The sequence below is a fragment of the Epinephelus moara genome, chromosome 16 (assembly GCF_006386435.1).
Source record: "Epinephelus moara isolate mb chromosome 16, YSFRI_EMoa_1.0, whole genome shotgun sequence".
In the NCBI taxonomy this organism is placed as follows: domain Eukaryota; kingdom Metazoa; phylum Chordata; class Actinopteri; order Perciformes; family Serranidae; genus Epinephelus; species Epinephelus moara.
The window spans coordinates 2,438,335-2,463,485 of record NC_065521.1 but is presented as its reverse complement, the minus strand read 5'-3'; the positions used below and the strand labels follow the sequence as shown (position 1 = coordinate 2,463,485).

The window sequence follows — 25,151 nt, the reverse complement described above, 5'->3', positions numbered from 1 at the left end:
GCTAATCGCTAACTTAGCATTAGCATAAGGAAAGAGATGTAGCGTTTCCAAACCAAACACAAAGTACTTGTACTCGAGTATTTGTACTTTTAGTTACTGTATAACTGGACTCTGAACACCTCACTTCAGTCAGCTGGTGCTTTTACTGCAGCAGGGGATGATTGGAAACAGGAAGTCTGGGGTCGAGAGAGGAGGCAGGGGGCTTTTATTGTGGTAGGACGGCGGAGGAGGAGGAGGAGGAATCTGTGTTTGAACTTGTGTTTTCAGTGTTTGTCGGCTCAGATTCACTTTCACACACACACACACACACACACACACAGCGGGCGAGGACGACATGCTCTGCTTTAAAGGTGAGGTAGAGGATGGATGATGAAGAATTCCATAAAGACATTTGCTGCAGATTCTCGAGTGTGTGTGTGTGTGTGTGTGTGTGTGTGTGTGTGTGTGTGTGTGTGTGTGTGTGTGTGTGTGTGTGTGTGTGTGTGTGTGCGTGCGTGCAGAGTCTTTTCCAGATTACAGCTGCTGCAGTCGTCTTCCTGCTACTGTTACTATGGTTACTGCTTTGATACCATCCCATAGTACTGCATGTAGTACAGCTACTTCCTGTGGTCCTGCTGCAGCCAGCAAACTTGGATCTTTGTTTTGGGTCAGGAGACATTCAAAGCTTTAGTGTGTGTGTGTGTGTGTGTGTGTGTGTGTGTGTGTGTGTCGGTGGTAGCGCTGGCGTGTCGAAGCAGGCTCAAACCCTTTCAGCATCCAAAACACAGCTGTTTCTGTAACACACACACACAGTGAGGAGTGATGGAGGCGACTGTCTGTCTGTCCGTCATGGCATTGCGGTGTCTCTGACGTGTGTGTGTGTGTGTGTGCTGTAGATGACACGGTTAAAGACACTGGAGTCAGTCTGCAGGACAGAGGGATGAGAGCTCCTGTCCTGCAGACTGACACATAGAGACAGACAACCATTCACACTCACATTCACACCTACGGACAATTTAGAGTCACCAATTAACCTGCATGTCTTTGGACTGTGGGAGGAAGCTGGAGCACCTGGAGGAAACCCACGCTGACACAGGGAGAACATGTCAGAGCACCTGGAGGAAACCCACGCTGACACAGGGAGAACGTGTCAGAGCACCTTTTTCCTTTACAAATATTTGTAGGTCATTCATTTTTCATTTATGTTTTTTGTTTCAACGGCTTTTCATTTCAACAAGTATTTATTCATTAATTCTTAAGGGTTTTTATTTCTCTTTTTTAAAAAAATACTTTTGAGGTAATTATGTTTTTTTTTTATTTGTAAAGTTTTTTTACGTCTTAAATTCATATATATTAGTGTAAAGGTGTTTATCTCCATCAGTTGTTTGTTTGATTCACAGGTGTGTTGGTCCCTCTGTCATCAGTCGTCCATCTGTCCTCGTTTGTCTCGTTGAGTTGAGTTTATCTACTTTATCTATCTACACCTGAAACCTGTCACAGGACGGATCTGGACTATTTTCTGAGACGGATTAATCCACATTTAATGCTGTGGTGAATGTTTGTGGCAGCAGGACGGTGTGTGTGTGATGATGATGATGATGATGATGATGATGAAGGAGGAGGAGGAAGATGATGTATCACACACAGACTGAGGATCAAACGTCGACCTGCTGTTGTCTGATTGGTTGTGAACCTCCCGGCTGGACTGGGCGCTGAGGTAAATACGTGTGTGTGTGTGTGTGTGTGTGTTGGCCATCTGCAGACCTGGATAATCCCTGAGAGCAGATTAGAGAGGAAACACAGACACACACCATCAACACCTCCGAGAAAACATCTCACTGATCGCAGACGAGCTGCTACGAGGAACCGCTCTGCCATTTGGGAAAGTTTGGGGGACATCGACGACGTCTCTGAGGCTTTTATTGTGAAGGAATAAGACTTTTAAAGTTTTGATTGGCCATTGCTGACGCAGGAGTTTTGAAGCTGGTGTGGAAACACTTTTACTTTCCTGAAACACATTCGGACTTTTTTTTAGCTTTTATTGTGAAAATCAGAGGCTGCACAAACATTTAAATGCTTTTTGTGATGGATGATACTTTTACTTTGAAAGAGCTCTGAGCGGAGGACTCTGTTTGTGGATTGTTGAGTGGTTTTATTTTGAAAATTGACATTTTTAAGGATTTATTTTGAAATCGTGTGCAGTTGTGAATTTGATTTTTATTATGGTGAGTTGAAACATCTGTTTTTAAGAACCCGGGGCTTGTACTTCGAAGGATTAACTAGAAAGAACAGAAAAAACAACAAGAAGAAGTTTCGACAATGGATTCAGAAATCTCCGGGGCTCTTATTGTGAAAAGATCGTCATCGTGTGATCTGTCCTGAGAGCAGAGGCTGACATCAAACAGCCAATCAGGATGATTTCCTATGTGGAGTGTCTGGGCAGGGAAGGGGCGGGGCCTGGCGTGGGGTCAAGCTGCTGGAACGGCGATCCCGACGAAGAGCGCGATGAGCTTCTCCCGCGCAAGATGGCTGCCCTGCAACCGAAAACAGAGGGCAGCCTGCGTCGGCGCCTTCTCAGCGCCAAACTCCACCAGCACCACGGCGCCATCTTGGGGCTGAACGTGGGTGGTGCCGGCAGACCCGGGACGCCCTCAGGTGACAAAAAGCCCCTCCCGCCTCACCTTCAGTATCCAGGCAGCAGCCCTCTGAACCACCACCAGCACCTCCCCCCACGATCCCACATCCACCCTTCGAATGCTCATGGGAAGCTTTTCCTCGCCCCAGAGACTTATGGGAAACTCAGCCAACAAACCCCACCCCTTCAGCTACCACGCTCCACCTACCCAGTCCTCACCCAGCGGAGCCGGACAGGTTCATGCCCCCCCACGCCGGAGCCCCGCCCCTGCTACACCCTGCCCATCCCCTCCCCTCTCAGCGCTCCACCGCACCTCAGGGAGCCGGAGGTGCCGCCACAGTACCGCTACCGGCCCAGCAAGAGGCGCAGAACTGGGTTCTTCTGCTTCAGATCCCACCGAGGGAGGAGCTCCGGGCTGGAGACGACACAAACCACACCCCTTCTGCATAGAGGTACTGCTTGAAATTCTGTGTACTAGAACTGACCCTCTTATGCCCCATGTCCACTGCACGCTTCAGCCAGACTCAACTTTGGCACCAGGTCCTTTCCTCTACCACATAAAGTATCCCTGTTTAGTGTAGGCTGAGTGACACTTGCTGAATCCATATATCTCCAACCAATCAGAGGAACACCTGCATTTTGTCAACTGACCAGTTCCAAGTCCCACTCCCATTAGTTTATCATGAAAGGATAAAATCATGATGACGTCGTGTTTATCCAAATAACTAACACCAAAATTTACTTTTGGTCGTCACATAGCCGTCATCAGATGATCGAAACAAACAGATGTCATCTTGATCTTTTCTGGCTAATGATAAGTCACGTCATCTCAAAAATATGTCGGCAACCAACCAACCTGTCCTTTTCCAAATCTCTTAAACTGAACTCGTACATGCGTCTAAAGGCTTAAGTATACTTGCTGCACGAAACGCATGCAGTTTTTGTGCATGTTTGGCTGCCACGCGTATTTTGCGGTCGTTTGGCGCGTAGACCGCACACTTTGCTGCGAGGTAGCGTGACGCGTACGCAAGATGCAATATTGACATGAACACTAGAGGCGCTCTGGCGAAGTATACCTAGAGACTGTGAACGTGAGGTCGGAGGTGGACTGGTGAAAAGGATATAATGGAATGAAAGATGTAGGAGCAAGGTAGACCCAGAAGATGGCGGTAATGCAACGTAACGGATGCCAACCACCGTAAAACTCCAAAGAAGAAGAATTCCCTGTGCTTTTCCTCATCTATTGCTCGCATGGGTAAAACAAGGGAAACAAACTCCCCATGTGATTGGTTAAGGGGCCGCACATACCATCTCCGATGGCAGAGGAGACGACGCCTTTTCCTCTGCCGAGATCTTAACAGCAATAAAATTATGATCTCCTCTTCATCGAGAGTGTCCATGTTTGTGTTTATCCTGAAACACACTGTCACCGCCTTCTTCGCTTTTCGTGACCTCTGTGTCTGAGTGCTGCAGTCTGCCCCTAGTGGAGACCACCAGTATCAGGCATTTTGGCTGTATTGACGAACGTCCGTGCTGCAGCAAGTATACACACAGATGCAGCACACCGTGTACGCGTACGTTTGGCCACGCAGCAAGTATACTTCACGCTTAAAATGCAACTCTGAAAGTCGCACATGTGTACGTCTTAAACGCAGCTCTGGAACTCGCACGTGCGTACGTCTAAAACGCAGCTCTGGAACTCGCACGTGCGTACGTCTTAAACGCAGCTCTGGAACTCGCACGTGCGTACGTCTAAAACGCAGCTCTGGAACTCGCACGTGCGTACGTCTAAAATGCAGCTCTGGAACTCGCACGTGCGTACGTCTAAAATGCAGCTCTGGAACTCGCACATGCTTACGTCTAAAACGCAGCTCTGGAACTCGCACATGCTTACGTCTAAAACGCAGCTCTGGAACTCTTTTTAAATAAATAAATTGAAAATTGAAAATTGAACTCGTACATGCCTACATCTAAAATTGCGGCTCTGGAACTCATGTGTGCGCATGTCCAAAACAATGACTCTGGAACTTGCACATGCGTACGTCTGAAACTCTGGCTCTGGAACTTACGCGTGTGTACGTCTAATACGGTGACTCTGGAACTCAAGCATTTACCAACAGCACCGAAACGACGTCTGGCAAGATGGGTGTGATGACATGTTGTGCGTGCGACCCAGAGATTTTAAAAAAGCAGCAGTTAGCAGCTAACAGCGTCCAGAAACGCCTGCAAAGTGGGAAAACAGTGATGTCCAAGAGTTCCAAGAGTTCCATCTAAAAAAGAAGCCGTGATCTTTACTGGCTTCAGAAGAGAACCGACTTTTTGGGTTCTGAGGGAATTTTATTTTTGGTATAACTGCTCAGAACGGTTCAAAATCAGGTGCAGGAACCGGATCAGAACCAGTTCTGTGCTGGTGGATAAAGGCAGTCTGTTTGGTCCCCAGTGGTTCCAGGTTTGGTGAATGTCTTCATGAACTCATCTGTGTGTATAATCTCCTGTGTGTGTGTGTGTGTGTGTGTGTGTGTGTGTGTGTGTGTGTGTGTGGGATTAGCTGCAGCTCCATACGCTAGGCTAATGGCTAATTCCTGTAATAGCAGGCTTTAAGGTGCAACAGCTGCTACCTGTTAGCGTCACCTGTTAGCGTCGCCCTGTGGCATCTGACCATCGATCAGGTGCTGATTGAACGACAAAACTGAACATATCCAGTCTATATATAAACGCGGTGACATCATGACGGAGTGGCCTACTTCCTGTCTAATTAATTGAACTAATTAAAGCAGCAGAGAGGTGACGACACGCAGACAGACGGAGGGACAGAGAGGGACGGACAGCTGTCAGGCATGAAGACAGAAGTAATTAGCTGCTCTACTGGCCCAGATATTCGGCACACTTACAGCCTGGAACTGTCCCAGTTTGTGACTGGTGATGAAGGTGATGATGAAGGTGATCCTCGTCTCCATCAACTATTACCCCTGCACATTAATATCAACATTATATACCTTCTCACGGACTCAAGCACCCTCCTCAAGGGCCTTAAAACCCCTGCAGTGATACCAGAATATCTTCCATAACCAGTTGAGCCTCTGTAAAGACCTCTGATACTGCTCAAGGACCGCTAGTACCTTCTCAAGGACCTATCAAACGACCCCAGAGGGTCTTGGGAATCTCTTCTTTAAAAAAAAAAAAAAATTTAGCCTCAAGGATATCTGGTACCTTATCAAGGACCTGGGAGACCGCCTCAAAAACTCAAGAATGCTCTTTAATTTGAGTTTCATTTGAGTGTCCTCAAGGACTTCTTGTACCTTTTCAAGCACCCCCATCAAGCACCGTGGACCTTGGTAAGGACCATTTAAGACCATAAACCTCCCCAAGGACCTTTGGTACTCCTCCAAGACTCTTGGATCTTCCATAAATATCCAATGAACTTTTGCAAGGGACATTGGAACCTGCTCAGTGACCTCTAGAACCTTGTCAAGGACCCTCAGGACCTCCTTCAGGACCATTTGACCATTTCTTGTTCAATGTTAAGGACCTATGGAACCATCTCAGAGACTTAAGGACATTCTTCAAGGACCCCCAAGCACCCATGGGCCTTCTCCAGGACCATTTAAACCTCCTCAAAGACCTCTGGGACCTACTCAAGGACCCTGAGAACCTCCTTCAGGACAATTTGAGCTTCCACAAGAATCTCTGTCATTTCTGACAGACTCCTTTAACGTTTTCAAGGCCCATTTGGGTGTCCTCAAGGACTTCTTATATATTTTCAAGGACCTTTGGAACCACCTCAGAAACTCAAGACCACTCTTCAAGAACCCCTAGCAGCGCCCCAAGCACCCTTGGACCAACATAAGGACCATTTAAACCTCCCCAAGGACCTTTGGTACAGCTCAAAGACCCTTGGACCCTTCTCCAGGACTCCTGGAACCCACTTTAGTATCCATGTGACTTTTGCAAAGAACATTTGAGCCTCATGACGGGCCTCTGGAACCTTGTCAAGGACCTCCTCTCTGACCATTTGAGCTTCCATATATATCTCTGTTACTTGTCGTAGACCCCTTGGACATTCTCCAGGCCCATTTGGGTGTCCTCAAGGACTTCTTGTATGACGTTAAGAACCCATAGAACCATCTCAATGACTTAAGGATGTTCTTTAAGGACCCCCAAGCACCCATGGGCCTTGTCCAGGACCATTTAAACCTCCTCAAAGACCCCTGGGACCTCCTCAAGGACCCATAGAGCTACCTTTAAGGACTCCAGGGACCTCCAGGTGTGCTGTGTTGCCTTTGAGCTTGGTCCCGGTCCTACAAATAGCTGTTTGAGACAGCGATGAGAGACTGAAATGTCCTCACTTTGATAAGCTGTCCTCACAAATACAGTACCGGGAGAACAAAGAGAATAAAAGACGAGCGGCTTCACTTTCGAATTCTCTTTCTTCATCTACAAAGAATCGAGTGTGTGTGTGTGTGTTCATGGTAACCTTCATCACCTGGCGACACACATGAAGGACACACACGTGTGCTGGCTTCCTGCCAGCGTGTGTGTGTGTGTGTGTGTGTGTGTGAGGTAGAGAGAGAGCGGAGATTAGAGGGAGCGGAGTGGGAGGAGAGCGGCGTCGCAGCAAGTCGAGCTGCGTTTCTGCTGCTGCTGCCGTCTGTCTGCTGCAGCCTCAGGAGTGTGTGTGTGTGTCCGCTGTCAGTGTGTGTATGTGTGTGTAAGTGCGTGTGTGGCATCGTCGTTATGGTTCTGATCGGAGCGGCCATCAAATCCGTCCTCAAATATCTTAACAAGACCAGAGGTGAGTGTGTGTGTGTGTGTGTGTGTGGTGTGTGTGGTGTGTGTGTGTGTGTGTGTGTGTGTGTGTGTGTGTGTGTGTGTGTGTATTTGTTATCGTCGCGTCGGACAGGGCGATGTAGTTCTCTAAAGATGACCTCATAGAACGCAACTCTCTGACTGGCTGTCAGACGTACGTTATAATCAATCTGCCTTTCTAAATCAGAGCTCAAGGTGTGTTAAACTGCAGGTAACCATAGCAACAGTAAAGACAACTGAGTCAAGGACCCCTGGAACATTTTCAAGGACCTTATAACCCCCCCAGTGACCTCCAGAACCTCCTCAAGGATCCATTAAGCCTCCTTAGGCACCCGTAGTGCCTTCTGACAGACCTCTGGTACCTATCAAGGACCCCTGGAACCTTTTCAAGAATCTTTGGGACCTCCTCAAGGACTGTCTCAGACATCTCAAGGACCTCTTGTAGTCTCAGCCTTGGGAACTATTCAAAGGACCCAGTGATCCCCTCAAAACAGCCAATAAACATCCTCAAGGACCTCTATTTTAGCCCCCAGAAAGACCTCTGCTGGTTCTCAAGGACCCATGGAACCACCTCAGTGACCTCCAGAACCTCCTCAAGCACCCGTAGTACATTCTGACAGACCTCTGGTACCTATCAAGGACCCCTGGAACATTTTCAAGAAAATCTGGGATCTCCTTAAGGACCATCTGAGTCGTCTCAAGGACCTCTTGTAGTCTCAGCCTTGGGAACTATTCAAAGAACCCAATGATCTCCTCAAACAACTAATTAACATTCTCAAGGACCTGTTGTACACCATTAAGAACCCCTGGGATCTTCCCATGGACTATTTGAGCCTCCATACAGACCTCTGGTTCTTCTCAAGGACCCTTGGCAGCCCTGAAAGGAGCCTACTGACCTCATTAAGAATCATTCCAGTGTCCTTAAGAACCTTTGGTATCTTATAAAGGACCTGGGGAACCACCTCCAAGACTCAAGGATGCTCTGTAGGAACTCCTAAAACTCTGCCAAGCACCTGGGCAACTCAAGGACCACCTAAACCTCTCCAAGGACCTCTGATATTTATCATGGATCCATGGAACCACTTCAGTGTCATAAGTACGGTCTTACAGAAGGAGAAACCCTCAAGGACCATCAGAGCTTCCTCAGGGGCCTCTGGGACCTTTGGAGCCCCTCAGTGTTCCCAGGCACATCATCAAGGACCCCTGTTACTTCTCATGGAGCCCTTGGACCTTCTCAAGGACCATTTGGGTCTCCTCTAAGGATCTATTTTATTTTATATTTTATTTTGTATTTTTTGCCCTTTGACGAGCAAATGTGTACCGACTGTAATGCAACAATTTTTTTCACGTTCACGAGAATGAGACGGAAGCAGGGTCACAATGACCTTGACCACTGACCTTTGGTCATCAGTTCAAACTAGGGTGAAAGTTGGTGTTTGTACTAATATGTGAAAAACAAATCCTTCAAGGCATTCTTGAGATAGCGTGTTCACGAGAATGAGACGGGCGCAAGGTCACAATGACTTTGACCTTTGACCACCAAAATCACCACATCACTGTTGAGTCCAAATGAACGTTTGTGGTCAGTTTGAGGGAACATCTTAAAGGTATTCAGACGTTCATGAGAATGAAATGGAAGCAAGGTCACAGTGAACTTGACCTTTGACCTTTTGTCATCAGTTCACCCTTGGGTTAAAGTTGATGTTTGTGCCAGAGTTTGTGTGTGAATGTGCTGAGACAAGACTAAACCCTGAGCTGTGCTGCGCTCTGTCTCTGTCTGCAGCAGGGGACGGGGACACTAAGTGGTCTGTTCACTACACTACCCAAAAGCCCCAGCAGGGTCTGCTCTTCGTCCCTGGAAAGAGACGGTCCGGCAGCGCTGATGACCTGCGAGGTCAGAGGTCGACAGGAAGCAGCGTCTCAGGTGATCATCTGTGTTTCTTTATTATTGACAGTTAGATGAACACAAGGATCAATCCGCTGCTGAAAATAGTCCCAAACTATGACAGTACTTCCTCCGTCAAGTTACAGTTTATATCCACGTCTTTCCTGACTCGTGTCAGGGTTGACGTTTGTGCCAAATTTGGGGGGAAAAAATCCTTTAAGGCCTTCTTAAGATATTGCGTTCATGAGAATGAGACAGAAGCAAGGTCAAAGTGACCTTGGCCTCTGACCCTTGACCATCAAAATGAAATTAGATTATCCTTGACTGAAGGTTAACGTGTGCCAAATTTGAAAAAAAAAAATCTCTCAAGGCCTTCTTGAGATATTGCATTCATGAGAGACAGAAGCAAGGTCACAGTTACAATTGACCGCCACAATCTCATCAGTTCATTATAGAGTGATAAGTGTGCGTTAGTGCCAAATGTGAGGAAAATTCTTAAAGGCCTCCTTGAGATATTGCATTCACAAGAATGAGACAGAAACAAGGTCACAGTGACCTTTGACCTTTGAACAGTTCATTGCCCAGTCCAAGTGAACAGTTGTGCCAAATTTGAGGAAATGTCTTTAAGGTCTTATTGAGAAATTGTGTTCAGAAGAGTGAGAAGGACCCAAGGTCACAAAGACATGACCTTTGACCATCAAAATCTAATCAGCTCGTCGTTGACTAAAAGTTGATGTTTGTGCCAAATTTAAACAAATTTTCCCCAAGGCCATCTTGAAATATTAGGTTCATGAGAGTGAGACGGAGGCTAAGTCACAGTGACCTTGACCATTGAGCTTTGGCCTTCGGTTCATCCTTGGATGAAAGTTGACATTTGTGCCAAATTTGAAAATAATTTTCCTCAAGGCCTTCTTGACATAGTAGGTTCATGAGAATGAACAGAAGCAAGGTCACAGTGACCTCTGACCTTTGGCCACCAAAATCAAATTGGTTGTTGTTGAGTCCAAGTGTTATGTCAGATTTGAAGAAATTTCCTGAAGGCCTTTTTGAAAAATAACTAATTATTACAATGACTTTTACCTTTGACCTTTGGCCACAGGTTCATCCTTGACTGAAAGTTGATGTTTGTGCCAAATTTGGAAAAAAAACAACAACAAAAAACCTCAAGGTCTTCTTGAGATATTGCCTTACGAGAATGAAATGGAGGCAACCTCACAATGACTTTGACCTTTGACCTTAGCCATCTGTTCATCCTTGGCTGAAAGTTGACGTTTGTGCCAAATTTAAAAAATGAAATTCCCTCAAAGCAATGTTGAGATAGTAGAGAATGAGACAGACAGACCGGCAACCTGAAAACATGAAACTAGTTGTTTGTCTTTTCACAGTAGTGAGATCTTTATTGACACAACACATTCATCAGTTATGAGACCGAACCTGGACCTTCGACGTAACGAGGACAGGCCAAAATGTCCTCACAATGCAGACATGTCCCCACAATGATGGTTAAAATCTGAAACCGTACCTTACAGAGAGAGTAATACAAGAGCGCCTGCCTCAACCAGCTCTGAGTTCGGCCTTAAAGGCTTTTATTTTGGGGATTTTCTGGTTTTCTAATTGATAAGTTGGAGCAGATTGCAGAGAGCTGCAGCACACACACACACACACACACACACACACACACACACACACACACTGCAGACTGCATCACACACAGCTGCAGTGCCTCAAACAAAGGACCTCATTTCATGTCATCGGTTAGGCTGAACTTTTACTGCAGTGACTGATTGATTAAACTATTGATTGACTGATTGATTGATGTAAGATGATGTAATCAAATGATGTAATTAGCATCATTAGCCTGTTCAGCTGCAGTTTAATAATAATTATTTTCATTGAGGTGTTTTTTGTCTCAAATTGATCAACATGTTGATTATTGATCTCCTTATTGATTATTGGCTGATTGATCATCTTTGTCTCACCCTGCCTCTGTTCTCTAACACGTGTGTGTGTGTGTGTGTGTGTGTGTGTGTGTAGCATGTAACAGGCTGACTCAGCATGGTTACAGCCGAACAGTCGGCTCTCAGCTGCACCCGCCCGGCCCCACCCCCCGCCCATCCTCCTCTGGCCTCGACCAATCAGAGGGCAGCAAAGCGCGCAGAGGGTGGAAGGACAAAAGCAGGAGGATGGTTAGTGACACACACACACACACACACACACAACAATAATACGGATGCTGTGTTGACGCATGAATATTAATGAGGCAGAGACGACTGCAGCAGAGCAGCGACACACCAACACCAACATACATGTGTGTAGACAGACAGACAGACATCTAAGGAACCATAAAAGTACAGTTCATCCATTTAAAAGAACACGTTCCTCTGTCATGTAGAACAGGAAGTGAAAGCAAAGTCCATCTGCCATAAAACCAGCACAGTCGCCAGAATAAATGTTCACTGTTCATTTCTGTGAACCGCGGATACGTAACAATTATATGTTATAACTTAACGTGTCAACAGCAGTGTGAATAATATCTGGTTGGATTCACAAAAACTACTTTGTTATTGTCAGGAAAAGATTTTAGCTATAAATACGTGGTCACGGTGGCTAAAACGCCACAGGAAACGCAGCAATGTCTTGGCACTATCTCCGCTAAAAACACCCACATTTGGTGCCTAAACAGTTGCTTGAAGACGCAGCAATGACTCGTTGGGGTTGAACAGTGGTCTGCATCCTGGCAGGCGTCTCTCCGAGCTGTCACAGCCACCGTCCCCTCCACCTCCTGATGACAGTCAGCTCAGACACTACGTCACTTTATAAGTATTTATATGATGCGTATGAAACGTAGAAATGTAACGTACCTGTGGTTTCCAGAACCGTACGATACTGACATTTCCTTCTGGTGACTGAAGTGATTAAACTGTATCTCACCAAAGTCGACCTGCTCTGTGAAGGTGTGCTGGCTCTCAAAATAAAACGCCACCACAGGTTCAGATAAGATTAATGGAATGAATTTTCAGATGAACATACACCTACTGACACATGCCAGAACGAAACTGTTGAAACCAGCCAGGTTTATGAAGCTGTTTCCTGCATCAGTGGAGAATGGCTTTGCTTTGTTGCCATCTGCTGGTCAAACTGAAGTACTGACACAGTCATGACACCACTGCTTGCCATCTGTGTGTCTCCTCTCTCACTCATTCACACTTCATTCATCCATGTCTTCTCTGTTTCTCGCCCCTGTTGTTTCAGAGGTCCAGGTTCCTTGACTGTCTCTCTCAGTCGTGCTTTTCAGTTTGTTTCAAGTTTTCAGTTTGGAGGAGAAAGGTAAAGAAACTAGACTGAAGTAGACTAGACTAGAGTGAAGTAGAGTAGAGTACCATCCCTGTCACACCCAATCAGACGTCACCAGACTCTGGTTAAACCTCATCTTAAAATACAGCTTAACTATCACGTCAGGTTTATTCCACACCACTCTGCTGCATCTAGATTGTTCTCGGCTAAACCAAACCAACTCCTCCTCCGTCTTAAACAAGACTCTGATGGGGTAAACTAGATTTGTCTCTGGTTACACTCGACCCCAACAGGTTTTACGAGATGCTATTGGGCTGTAACTTGAGACCAATCTGTCCTGAGGTTTTAAATTTAAACTACAGGGCTAAACTAGAAGTAAGGCCCAGACACACCAGACCAACTTCAGAGAACTATCAGCAATGAAAGCTGATGGCTGCATCACCTCACAGCGTCTGCGTCTCGGCCAAAAAGTTGTACATGAACACACCACAAAGACTACAGCCGACAGCAACCAGCACATATGGTCTGCACCTGCTCAAGAGGAAATAACTCTCCACGCCAGCAGACGCAGTAGTTGTCACACTAACATGGCAGGAAACGCAGCGATGTCTAGGTAAAAACAACCACTTTTTGTGGCACTCTCCCAACAGGAAACGATTCGGTCTAGCTAAATTAGACCTAACTGGGGTTAAAGTGGGATCGGTTTCTTCTGGGATTAAACCTAAGTGTTTTAACTTAAACTGAAACTTAACTCCTTGGGTTGCACTCTGCTGGGGTTGAATCTGACAGTAAACCAGGCCATACTGGGTTTAAACTCAACTCTGAACACGCTAAACAAATGTGTACTTTAACTGCGTTTTTGTTCTCAGTCCTCAGCATGCTCAGATGAAGAGGAGAGGTTCATCTTGAACAACACGCGACCTCTGACCCCCCTGGTCCTCAACCCCGTCCATCGCACCTCCTGTTGGGAAGTCTTTGCCCCCACTTACGAGCTGACAGCGGACACGGAGATAGAGCCGACCCCCCGGCTTCCGACTCCAGAGGAGAGGATGAGGCAGCAGGCGGAGGCAGTCCCAGCTGATATAGTTCCGATCAATATAACAGGTAGGACCAGACTGGACTGTGGACTGGACTGGACAAGACTATCAAAGAGTCTTAAATTCAAGATTCATCCCGGACTTGAGATTTGATGTGGATTTGACTTGACTTAGACACAAGCAAAGATTTGGACTTGGGTTGCCATAGGGTTTCACTCTTTTTTTTTATATACAGTATATATATACTTTATTAATCCCCCTGAGGGGAAATTCAATTTTTTCACTCCACTGTCATTAACACACAGGTCCTAAATACACACACATGCACAAACAGGACCTATACATGCACAAAGTGGAGAGATGTCAGAGTGAAACTCTTGAAACTCAACTTGAAGTCACAGTTCAACTTTAACTCGGACTTCAGACTCAAGTGGGACTTGAAATTTGACTCAGACATAAAACTTGACTCCAACACACGACTCAACTTGACCAGGCTTGAGATTTGACTCAAGATTCAACTTAGAATATTGACTTTAGTCTGGACTTGACTCAGACTTAGGACTTGGGATTCAACTTATTCTTGAAACTTCGAGACTCAACTCTCGCTTGAGACGCGACTCAGACTTGAGACTTGACTTGGACATGAGGTTTAACTTATTTTTGAAACTTGGAGACTTAACTCACACTTGAGACATTACTCAGACTTGGAACTTGACTTGGACTTGAGATTCAACTTATTCTTGAAACTTTGAGACTCAAGTCCCACTTGAGACCTGACTCAGACTTGGGACTTGACTTGAATCTAGCATTTGACTCCAACTTGGTGTATTGCACAGACTTGACTTGAACATGAGACTTGACTTGGACTTGGAGTTTGACTCTGACTTTGATATAGGATTTTAATCCGACTTGAAATCTGACTTGAAGTTAAGACTCAACTTGGAATGGGACAGAGCTTTAACTCAGACTTTTGTCTCAAGCTTGACTTGAACTTGACCCTGATTTGGAGCTGAAGGCAGACTTGAAACTCAACACCAACTCAATATGTGACTTGGACTTGGGACTCCCCTCAGACTTGGAACTTGTTAAACTGACAGAATCTCTTCTTCTTTTGTTGTATTTTCATACATGTGCGTGCTTCAGGAGCAAGTTTTGATCGTCAGGCCAGCTTTCGAAAAGTGGTTTCTAACACTGACTCGTTATCCCGGCAACCCCGCAACCTGAGCCGCCGCAAGACAGTAACCGGAGTACCTGATGATGTCAGCAGGAAACGTGGTATAAGCTCCGCCCATTCATTACCAATTAGCTGTTTTCTATTTCACACCATCTCCGCGTCTCTTCCTTTATGTACTCTGTTCTTATCTTCTGTCTTTCCAGACTCTCCTTCGGTTTCTTCCATTCTTCCCGGTCAGTTCTCCACTGTTGGTCGAACTGCCTCATCCTCCTGCAACTCCGCCCACCAACAGGAGAACAAAGGGGAGGAGGTGGAGAGGGGAGAGGTCAGAGAGGAGGGGCAGGTCCCAGCAAGGAGGATCCGAGCCCCAAGAGGAAGGGGGATGTCCAGCCTCATGGCCTCTCTTACCTCCTCCCCACCCGTCGACTACTCTTCATCCTCCTCAGAGGTCCACAGCCTCCCCCGCATGGCAACCAACTCCTCCCTGAACTCTGAGGCCAGCTGTAGCAGTGCCTCCTACAGGACACTCAGTGCCTCCTCCTCTTGTTGCCAGGTAGGAGAAACTGTGGTCAAAAGTAAGCCAGTAACTACAACAAAGAATTCGATTGTTAAGATTTTTTCTTTTTTCTTCTCCAGTCGCAGGATCTACAGGGTTTCCCCAGCGACCTCCAGCCCCTGCTGCCCTTTGACCCCACTGCCAGAGTCATCCCCCAGTCTCCCTCCTCCTCCTCCTCTTCTTTACCTTCCTCCCCGGTCACCTCCTCCCTCCCCAGTACCCCCAGCCGTGCCCTGCAACCAGAGTGGTCTTACCCTAGCGATAAGTCCCTGAATGAGGCTGCCCAATATCGCAGTTCCCTGTCCTCCTCCCACTACCTCTCTTCCTCTTCCATCGCAGAGTCTGAGTCAGAGTTTGGTTACCAGGCTCTGGATGACCAGACCCCCACCCAGCAAGAGACGTGGAACTACCAGCCCCTGTCTCCCAGCTCCAGCATCCACAGCAGCCAGACCGGGAGTGACTGGACAGGCATTACCCAGGAAATGAGATGTGTTTCTGGGGAAGGTTGGAGCTGCGATTCCCTGCTTTCCTCTGGTCGCTCCACTCCCTCTCATGCTGACAGCAACTCTTTGTGTTCAGAGAAAAGGCCCACCTCTCCCTTGCTAAATCGGGAGAAAAGAAAGCACAGCACTTCCTCTTCATACTCGTGCAGCAGCACACGCAGCATCTCCCTCCGCAAGTCCAAGCGCCCGCCTCCTCCGCCATTGCGCTCTGACTCTCTGAGGCGCCGCCCGGGTCGTAGCAAACCCTCCCGCTCCTCCTCTAGTCCCCGTCCGGTGCAGAGCCCCCACTTGGAGCACACCACCCATCAGACCCCTGCATCATCCCCACAGACCTTTGATGACCCCTGGGTACCCCGAAGCAACACCAAAAGACGCCAGAGTGGGTTTAACTGTGGGACAGTAACAACCTTTGAACCTCTAAGCCCTGACTGCCAGGCGGCTACCTCCACTGACGATCCTACTACTGAACAGCTACTGCCGAGCCCCAGGCACCCACATGCCCACGTCTTCACTCCTGAGTCTCCAGGCTCAGAGGAGGAGGGGCTAAGACTTACTCTCAACCCCCAACCAGCTGCCTCTTCTGTGGCCGGGCTTCAGCGCCTTGCTTCACCATCCAGTGGCTACTCCAGCCAGTCCAACACCCCTACACCTGGCACTCCTGTGTCCTCCCCCCTCTCCCCCTCCTCGCCTCTCGCAGCAAGCCCTGGAGCCTTCTCCCTCCCCCCGACCTCCCCCTTCTCCTCTTTACACTCATCTTCCTTCCCCCTGTGCCCTGCTGTCTCCTCCGTGCCCAGGGTGATGTCTCGGGCCGAAGGGAAGCCGAAGCCACCGGTGCCAGAGAGGAAGTCGTCACTCTTCTCATCCCTGTCCTCCTCATTTTCCTCCACCTCCTCCCTCTCCTCTTGCACCTCCTCAGACTCCTCTGCCAAGCATCCTCTTCTCCCCGCCCCACCTCCTCCTCCTCCTCTACCAGAGTCTTCCTCTCCTTCGCCTCCTGTCTTCTACTCCCCCTTTCCCGAGTCCCTTCCTCCACCTCCTCCTCTTCCTCAGCCCTGCCAGCCTGCTCCTTCCTTCACCAAACTCTCTGCTGCTCCTCCTCCTCCACCATCATCCCTTCCTCCTCCACCTCCTCCCCCTCCTCTTCTTCCACCCTCTTCCCTCCCTAGTCCTCCTCCTCTACCTCCTTCCTCACGGCCTCCTCCTCCCCCCTACTCCTACACTGTTAAACAGGCCTCCCACGGTCTTGTGTCCACCACGTCATCATCAACCAACTTCCCTCCTCCACCAACCTCTCCCCCTCTGCCCCCATCTTCTCCTCTCCCTCCCTCGTCAGAACTCTCAGAATTGCCAATCGCTGATCTTCCTCCACCACCACCACCACCACCACCTCCTCCTCCTCTCCCCACATCCCCTGCCACCCCCCTTTCCGCACCAGGCCTTGGCAAGTCCCCAAACCTCTATGTTAAAGTGGCCACGACCCCCTGCCCTCTGGTCACTGCCCAAGCTTTGCAGGGTGTTAAACTCCGCTCCATCAAGAACGAAAAAGGTCTCACTAGCATCATGCTAACTGATGCTGCACCTGCTGATGCTACACCACATAACCAAGCTGACAGGTTGTCAGCTGATGCTAATCATGCTAATACTCTCCCTGATCTACCAAACAAAGAAGTTCCTCCAGGTAGTGCTGCGCTGGCTAATGCTAATCTTGATAGCCAGGCTAGCACTGAAGATACACTAGTTGGAGCTGGATCACAAAATGCTGCCTGTCATCTCTGGAGCAATGAACCCAACATAACTTTAACAGGTAATGCTAACGTCAGTTGCCCTGCTAATGGTTTTGCAAAGCGACCTGGATGCAAATCTGATCACGATAACCACAACCTTACAAAACGTGATGTGGGGACATCCAAAGAAGAGTCATCTTATACTAATCTACTGAGCCGAGGAGGCATTGCCGCTAGCCCAGCTAACCAAAGATGCTCTGGGCCGAAGGTAACCAACGGGGAAACTCCTCAAGACATCCAGTACAATGAACAGGAGAAGGAAGACTCAGTCCCCAGGTCAGATAGTCCCTGGGTCAAAATGTCTTGTGGTGCTGACATAAACCACAAAAACACAATTATTCAACATCCGTTTTTGCACCAACTGGTCACGGATATAACAGTGCCAGACACTAAGCTAACTGTAGAGAAACAGGGAAACACAGACTCTTCGTACTGGACCCTCTCTGGATCAAAACAAGAGTCTCACAGAGAAGGCGGAACAACACTGTCAGAGAGCAGAGATGAGATAGAGACACATGATAAGAATAATTCAGAAATATGGAACGGTGCAGCTGATGAGGTTTCAGTAGCATATAGGGATCTTAAACAGAGTAATAGGATCTGTCAGCCAGGAAGCCCGAGGAAACTCCGCTCCCCAGAGAAGCCGACCCTGCCAAAGAAGCCCAATCTTTGCATTTTGGGTCTCATGCCATCCCCTGAGGCCACACGAGGACCAGGTGGGTGGAAGAGCGGTGGACAAATCACAGCACCTTCTCCTGGGCTCAACAGCCAATCACAGCTTCCCGCTGATTCCTTATGCACACCATTGCACAGACACCTGACCCCGAGTTCCCCTTCACAAAAGCACCTGACTTGCACCGCTGTTGACAAAATGATTACTCCTGACAAATCAGTGACGCAAACTTTACCATCAATTGATGACACTGCTTCACCTGTAAACACAACACCTGCCAATGTCACCGCACACTCACCTGCCAGCTCCCTTCAGAGGCAGAAGCCACCAATTTTGCACAAGAAGCCGGATGTCTCATCGACTTCACCCAAAACAAACAAACCACTCACTGCAGCTAAAGATAAAGGGGAGGCATCACAAGGCACCACCGGGACCAGAAGCACCTTAGGGACCATCTGCGCCACGGGGATCATGGCTACCACAAGGGCTAGGAACACTTTAAATGGGACCATGGAGAACTGTGGTACCTCAGGAACTTGGGGAACCTCTGAGACCTGTAGCATCTACAGGAACTCATGGGTGTATGGAGCTACCTCCACCCAGAATGGTAGCACCCAAACTGGGGCAACAGACCCCTGGATCATCAAGACAAGACTTCATAAGGACAATGAGAGAATGTTTCATAAGAGCATTATGAGATCATCGCTGGCTGAAGATGAAGAGGAAGAGGAGCAGGAGAGGGTGGAAGAGAGGGAGATGAAGACAACGGGGATGATGATGACGTCTTCCACCGCAAGGAAAAAGGACAAAGCAAGGAAGAGGAGGAAGAGGAGGGCAGGCAGGAAGCTGCTAATGATGTCATCAGCAATGGAACCCTCCCCCTCTTCATCGTCATCATCATCATCCTCATCATCTTCATCCTCATCTGGAGATGAACGAGATGTGGTGAAAGAGAGAACGATGCCAACAAGTCAGAGGAGGAGGACAAAGACAGTATGCAATCAAGACACCAGTGACTCCGAGAGCTCCTGCACTCTGATTGGTCAAAGCAGGTGCTCCCTCAGCAGTGCGCTGTCCACCGACAGCTTGCAGGGGGAGCTGTCGCTTCCAGACCTCCTGATACAGGAGGATGAAGAGGAAAAGAAGAGCAAGGAGGGAGCAGACAGTAGGAGGGAGGTGGTGAAGGAGGCCCGAGGACCTCCAGATGGTGAGTTGGGTTTACTGGAGTTGCACTTTGGCTTGAAACTACTAGATTGTTCCTTGTTATAGCGCAGATGCATCAAATCGACCGCAAAGAACTAGTGGTGACAAAGGCCAACTGTTGCATTGCCTCAAGTCGCCTGTGTCTCAGCCAAAAAGTTACACTTGAACACACCGCAAAGACTACAGTCAGCAATTAACTAATATGTACGTTCTGCACCTGTCAAAGCCAGTTCAAAACCACTCATATCACCCAGAAACCTATGGTCCTGGTAACCATGTGGATTCCACTTGACACGCTTCCCCCAAACACTGTTGCAGACCGAGGACACCTCTTCATGGCACAGGCACTCCCCAGTGGCACAAAACTGTTCAGGAATGGTACAATGAACGTGACAAATGTTCAAGGCATCACCCCGGCCTCCAAATTCCCCAGATCCCAATCAGATTGAGCATCTGTGGGTTGTGCTGGTACCCTAGAGGTACCCCAATCCACGGTGGGGCCTCCTTGGATCGGGCTTGGCTCTGACTTGTCAAGGCATGGACACAGGACCTCTGGGAGTGTCTGGCATCAGGGGGTTGGTGGCAGATCCTTTGAGTGCTGTTGGTTGTGAGGTGGCATACCAGCACATCCCACAGATGCTTGATCAGATTGGAATCTGGGGAATTTGGAGACCAGGTTGACACCTTGAGCTCTTGTGTTCGTTGAGCCATTCCTGCATTGTGGCATGGTGCATTGTCCTGCTAGGGGAACACTGCCTTCACCATGAGGAGATGTCTTTGGCCTGTAACAGTGTTTGGGTGGGTGGTGCATATCAGGTGGCATCCACATGAACCTCAGGACCAAATTCTTCCCAGAGGAACATTGCATCGTACGTTATTCACTCAGTGGTTTTAATGTTTTGCCTGATCGGTGTGTGGCTGCTAGATTTGACAGGAATTTGAGGTTGCAGACTTGGTTAATTCAGGCTCAGAATGAGTTCCACTTGGAGCTTGGGCTTCTGTTGGTACCTGGAATCAGACGCAGTACCTGTGTACCACGCTGAAATGGGGAGAACATGTTGGAGCACCTGGAGGAAACCAATCCTGACATGGGGAGAAAATGCAAGCTCTGCACAGATGGGCTCCTACTGTTGTATCTAATACTTTGTTTCTCTATCCAGCCGATGTGTTCGTCAGTGTTTCGGCAGATCAGATGTTTGTCTCCGGTCGACCACGGACGACAGAGGATCTGTTTGCTGTCATCCACAGGTAGGGAAACTCACTAAAACACAATGCACACTGTTACTGGACAAATCTCATGTGTCTGCCTGCTTTCTCCCTCCGCCTCTGTGGAGCAGTGCAGTATGGGAAGGCACAGCGTGAATGCCATGGCAGGCAGGTAAAGATCACTGAATGTGTGGTAGATGGAGTTAAGTTCTTGACCCTGGGTGGCTGTAACCAGATAAATAATCGGTTTTCCCTTTCCTTTCCTTTTCCCCTGTTCCCTCTGATAGGAAGCGTAGTTATGTCTTGTCCCTGAAAGGAAGCATTCTGTCCATTTGTCTTTGTTGCCCAAATAGTAACCTCCTTCCTCGCTTCTCACCTTTTACACTGCCTGTTCAAGGTGGGAATGTTACGCCGTTTTTCCATCTCACCGTTCATTATAAAAGGTATAATAGCAGAACTCGGGAACAGAGTTGTCTCACCGTTAAGCCGATGGCGGAGCTAGAAACAGCGGCGAGTCCACGTCTGTGTGGAAGGGACAGACTGCAGGACAGGAGGGAAGTGATGTTTTGATGAGGTATTATATGTGCAACCAACCACTAGGAAGGCAGCAGTTAGCAGCTAACTCAGAGGAAGAACAGCGGCCATTAGCAGTTAGCAGCTAACTCAGACAAGAAGAACAGCAGCTGTTAGCAGTTAGCGGCTTGCTCAAAGCACAACAACAGCAGCTGTTAGCAGTTAGCAGCTAACTCAGAGAAATAGAAGAGCAGCTGTTAGCAGTTAGCAGTAAACTCAAAGAAGAAGAACAGCAGCTGTTACCAGTTAGCAGCCAACTCAAAGAAGAACAGCAGCCGTTAGTAGTTATCAGCCAACTCAGAGAAGAAGAACAGCGACTGTAAGCAGTTAGCAGCTAATTCAAAGAAAAAGAACAGCAGCTTTTAGCAGTTGGCTTCGTTAGATCAGCCACCATGTAAAAGGGACGCTAAATGTTTGTCATCGTCGTGTTATGTCACTGTTTAAGTTACGCTAAAACGTCATGTCTGTCGTGCCTCTTTTGCTTTCGGGGTGCCGACATGCTTTCTGAAATCACACACTGTCTTTTGATTCTGTTTTACAAAGTCATGGCGGCGTGAAGAGACTTCGTAGCAGCCCTGTCGGCTCCAGTTGCTCCCATGTGTCTTGTCCCCTGACTCGGGTGCTTGTTTACTTTCTAACAGGGAACTTTTTTGTTTCCTGTGCCCCAAATTTGGAATTTCCTCACAAGTCCGTCCCTGCGTTCACTTGAATCACAACTTTTTATTTTGACTTTTGTTTTGTCACTCAGGACTGTTGATCTTTCTGTGTTTGTCTCAGGTCTAAGAGGAAGATGCTTGGAAGAAGGGATGCAGAAGATGGTAAGCTCCGTATCTCGTCTTCTTCCTCCTCTTCTGCCTCTCCTTCGGACACACCCTCTGTCCCTCTGGCCCGTCTTACCCGACCTGCAGCACTCAGAGATCAAAGGTCAGCGAGAAGTGAAAGCTTTAAGGCCCTGCTGCTGAGGAAGGGTAGTCGGTCTGATTCATCGTCTCGAATCTCGGCTGTCGAACGGCTTGGCATACTTGCTGCTCCTGCTGCCATTGGTGACCTTCAGAGTGTGCCGCCACCGCCACCGCCACCAGACCTCCCTCAAGACAAACCTATGATCGTGTCCCGTACCTCAGATACATGTGACACTAATACCCACCTCACTCTGGACGCACCTTTGTCCACAACGTCTCTGTGCAATCAGAGCTTCTCCATGATCGGATTCGGATGGGGGCAAAGGGATCTGAGCCACAATGACCTCCTCCTCTCCTCCTCCTCCTCCTCTCACTTCCTCTTCCTCTCCTCCTCCTCCTTGCGGCCTCGCTCCCTCACTCCCCCTTGCTCATCCAGTCGGCGCTTTGCAGCTCGCTGCCGCCTCTATGCCGCCCCTATGACCGCCATCTTCGAAGGGGACAGTGAGGAGGAGGAAGAGGACGACGACGACGAGGTTTTCATGAAGTCTCCAGGAACCGAAGGAGAATCGAGCCAGAGGTTGGTTGAGACTTCCTGATGGACAGGCGACATTTATAAACGCAGCTGCGATGTGGATCCGACAGGAAGTCCATGGAGCATACCTGCGTGATGCACCTTCCCCAGAAAGTCCTTCCTGAACGTGACAAGGTCTGGGTCTTCATCTGATCCCAATCAGGTTCACAAACATGTCGCGCTGAACTCAGCTGACCTCCACTGGACTGACTTACAGCCTGAAGCATCTTACTGAATGTACCGAAGCACACTCGGCGACTCTCGGACTTGTCACTAGCAGCCACACTGACGTGTCAGAAAACTACAGAAGCCTGGAAAGGACACTCTTGTGGTTACTCAAGTTGTTTCCTTATGATTGTGGAACCATGATCTCAAGAAAACAAATAATTTTCTTGTTAACTTTACCCCCAGCACCTCGAGTTTATACACTTTAATTTAAACTATGGTTATTATCCTGCTTTTTTGTATTTTGCTTGATTTAGTTTTTTGTTTTCCTACTCGCACAGATGCTGAACTCACTTTATTATTTTGTTTGTTACTCAGTTTGTTTTACTATCTCGCACCAGTGAGAAATCTAAATTATCCATCCTCGGTCCAGTGAACAGATTTCCGTCTGACCAAAGAGGACGTGGAATTATCTCAGATCTGGACATAAGAAGCATTTTCTTGAGATCACAGAGTGAATGTTACAATAATTATAATATTGTATAATAATAACAATGTGTAGGCATTTATATTGTAAAGGTTTCCATGACGTCATAAAGAAACTTCAGATCCATCAGATCCGACATTTAACAGATTATAATGAGGTAAATTCAGCAGTTTAAAGGTAGAGTCTCTGATTCTATTAATAATACCACTCAAATCCCAAACTAACACACGCACTCCTTCAAAAGTTCCACCCCACTAATTCATGGACACACATTGCCAAGGCCATGACAGTTAGGTTTAGGCAACAGAACTACTTAATTAGGAAAAAATCGCAGATGTCACTAAAAAGAAAAAGAGGCTTTGAGCAGCTTGAACATGGCTGGAAAGGCCGCGGTGTGTAGTTACAAAATACCCGGCTTTAAGGTTTGTTGCTACAAAACACTTGTCTTTAAGTGATTCAAACGTCGCTTGAAATGCAGCAATGTGTTGCTACAAAACACCCAACTTTTAGGTGTGTTGCCACAAAACTAAACTTTTCAACAGCTACAAAACAAGTGATTGTTTTGTGGCTACACAACGCTACCGATCAAGCCACGTTAGCTTGAGTGGTTGCAGTGTGTAGCTACAAAACAATAGGTTTGAGTAACTTAAACACAGCTCAATGGTGGTATGTCGCTACAAAACACCCAGCTTTGAGGTGTGACGCTACAAAACACCCGGGTTTGAGGTGGGTCGCTATAAAACACCCAGCTTTGAGGTGTGACGCTATAAAACACCCAGCTTTGAGGTGTAACGCTACAAAACACTCGGCTTTAAATTGCTTAAATGCAATGGTAAACGGCTGTGGTGTCTAACTACAAAACAATCGACTTGAGGAGCTCAAATGCAGCTGAAAATGCGGTGGTATGTTGTTACAAAACACCTGGCTTTGACATGTGTTGCTATAAAACACCCAGCTTTTAGGTTTGTTGCTACAAAACACTCAACTTTGAGTGGCTTAAACGTGGCTTGAATGGCTGCAGTGTGTAGCTACAAAACAATTGGCTTGAGTAGCTCAAATGCAGCTGAAAAGGCAGTGGTATGTCGCTACAAAACACCTGGCTTTGAGCTGTGTTGCTATAAAACACCTGGCTTTGAGGTGGGTCACTACAAATCACCCAGGTTTGTAGTATGTTGCTATAAAATACTCAGCTTTGAGGTACGTTGCTATAAAACACCCGGTTTTGAGTGGCACGAACTGAATTTGACAGTGTGTTGAACCAGAATCACAAACTCCACCTTTAATTTAGTGCAAAGTTCTAATCATCCGATCCTGATTTGGGACATTTCGATCAGTCTGTCGTGACATCACATCCGGACACAAACACATCCTGGCTGCATAGTTTCCAAACAAACTCAAACAAACTGGATGTTTTTGTTTATTCTGATTATTTCAAACATTTTTGACGTCATGCTAAGCTTCTTCTCGTCTGTTTGATTTTACATTTTTATATGTTGTTACCAGCTGTAAGCTGAGACGCTCCTGACTGAGGGATGTAGTTTGTCCTGAACTGTAAATATCTAGTCTGTTTCTCTCATGTTGCTTCTTCTACTTATTTTGCTGCTGCTGGATCTTCACTTATCGTAGCATCTTCTTCGGTAATGAGTCAGTTTCAAGCCTCAGAACAGATTAATTTTATAAACAGGAGTAGCAGATAGTGAGAAGACGTAGTGGTCAGA

The 25,151-nt window shown here is 47.5% G+C and overlaps 1 protein-coding gene across 1 annotated transcript; it reads left to right on the top strand.

The window, feature by feature from the left end:
* The first annotated feature begins 2,393 nt into the window (after positions 1 to 2,393).
* nhsl1a (NHS-like 1a) lies at positions 2,394 to 23,175 on the top strand. Its single transcript, XM_050066160.1, has 10 exons — positions 2,394 to 3,066; positions 9,204 to 9,314; positions 11,340 to 11,491; positions 13,469 to 13,703; positions 14,780 to 14,911; positions 15,014 to 15,363; positions 15,453 to 17,428; positions 17,504 to 19,533; positions 20,690 to 20,777; positions 22,086 to 23,175. Exons 1-10 carry the CDS (start codon positions 2,394 to 2,396, stop codon positions 22,804 to 22,806), a joined length of 6,468 nt encoding a protein of 2,155 aa, XP_049922117.1. The 3' UTR covers positions 22,807 to 23,175.
* Positions 23,176 to 25,151: the final 1,976 nt, after the last annotated feature.

Coding starts and splice junctions, on each gene's coding strand:
- nhsl1a (XM_050066160.1), top strand. CDS start 2,394: ATGATTTCCTATGTGGAGTGTCTGGGCAGGGAAGGGGCGGGGCCTGGC. Junction 11,492..13,468: donor AGGACAAAAGCAGGAGGATG/GTTAGTGACACA, acceptor TTTTGTTCTCAG/TCCTCAGCATGCTCAGATGA. Junction 17,429..17,503: donor GAAAAAGGTCTCACTAGCAT/CATGCTAACTGA, acceptor TGATGCTAATCA/TGCTAATACTCTCCCTGATC.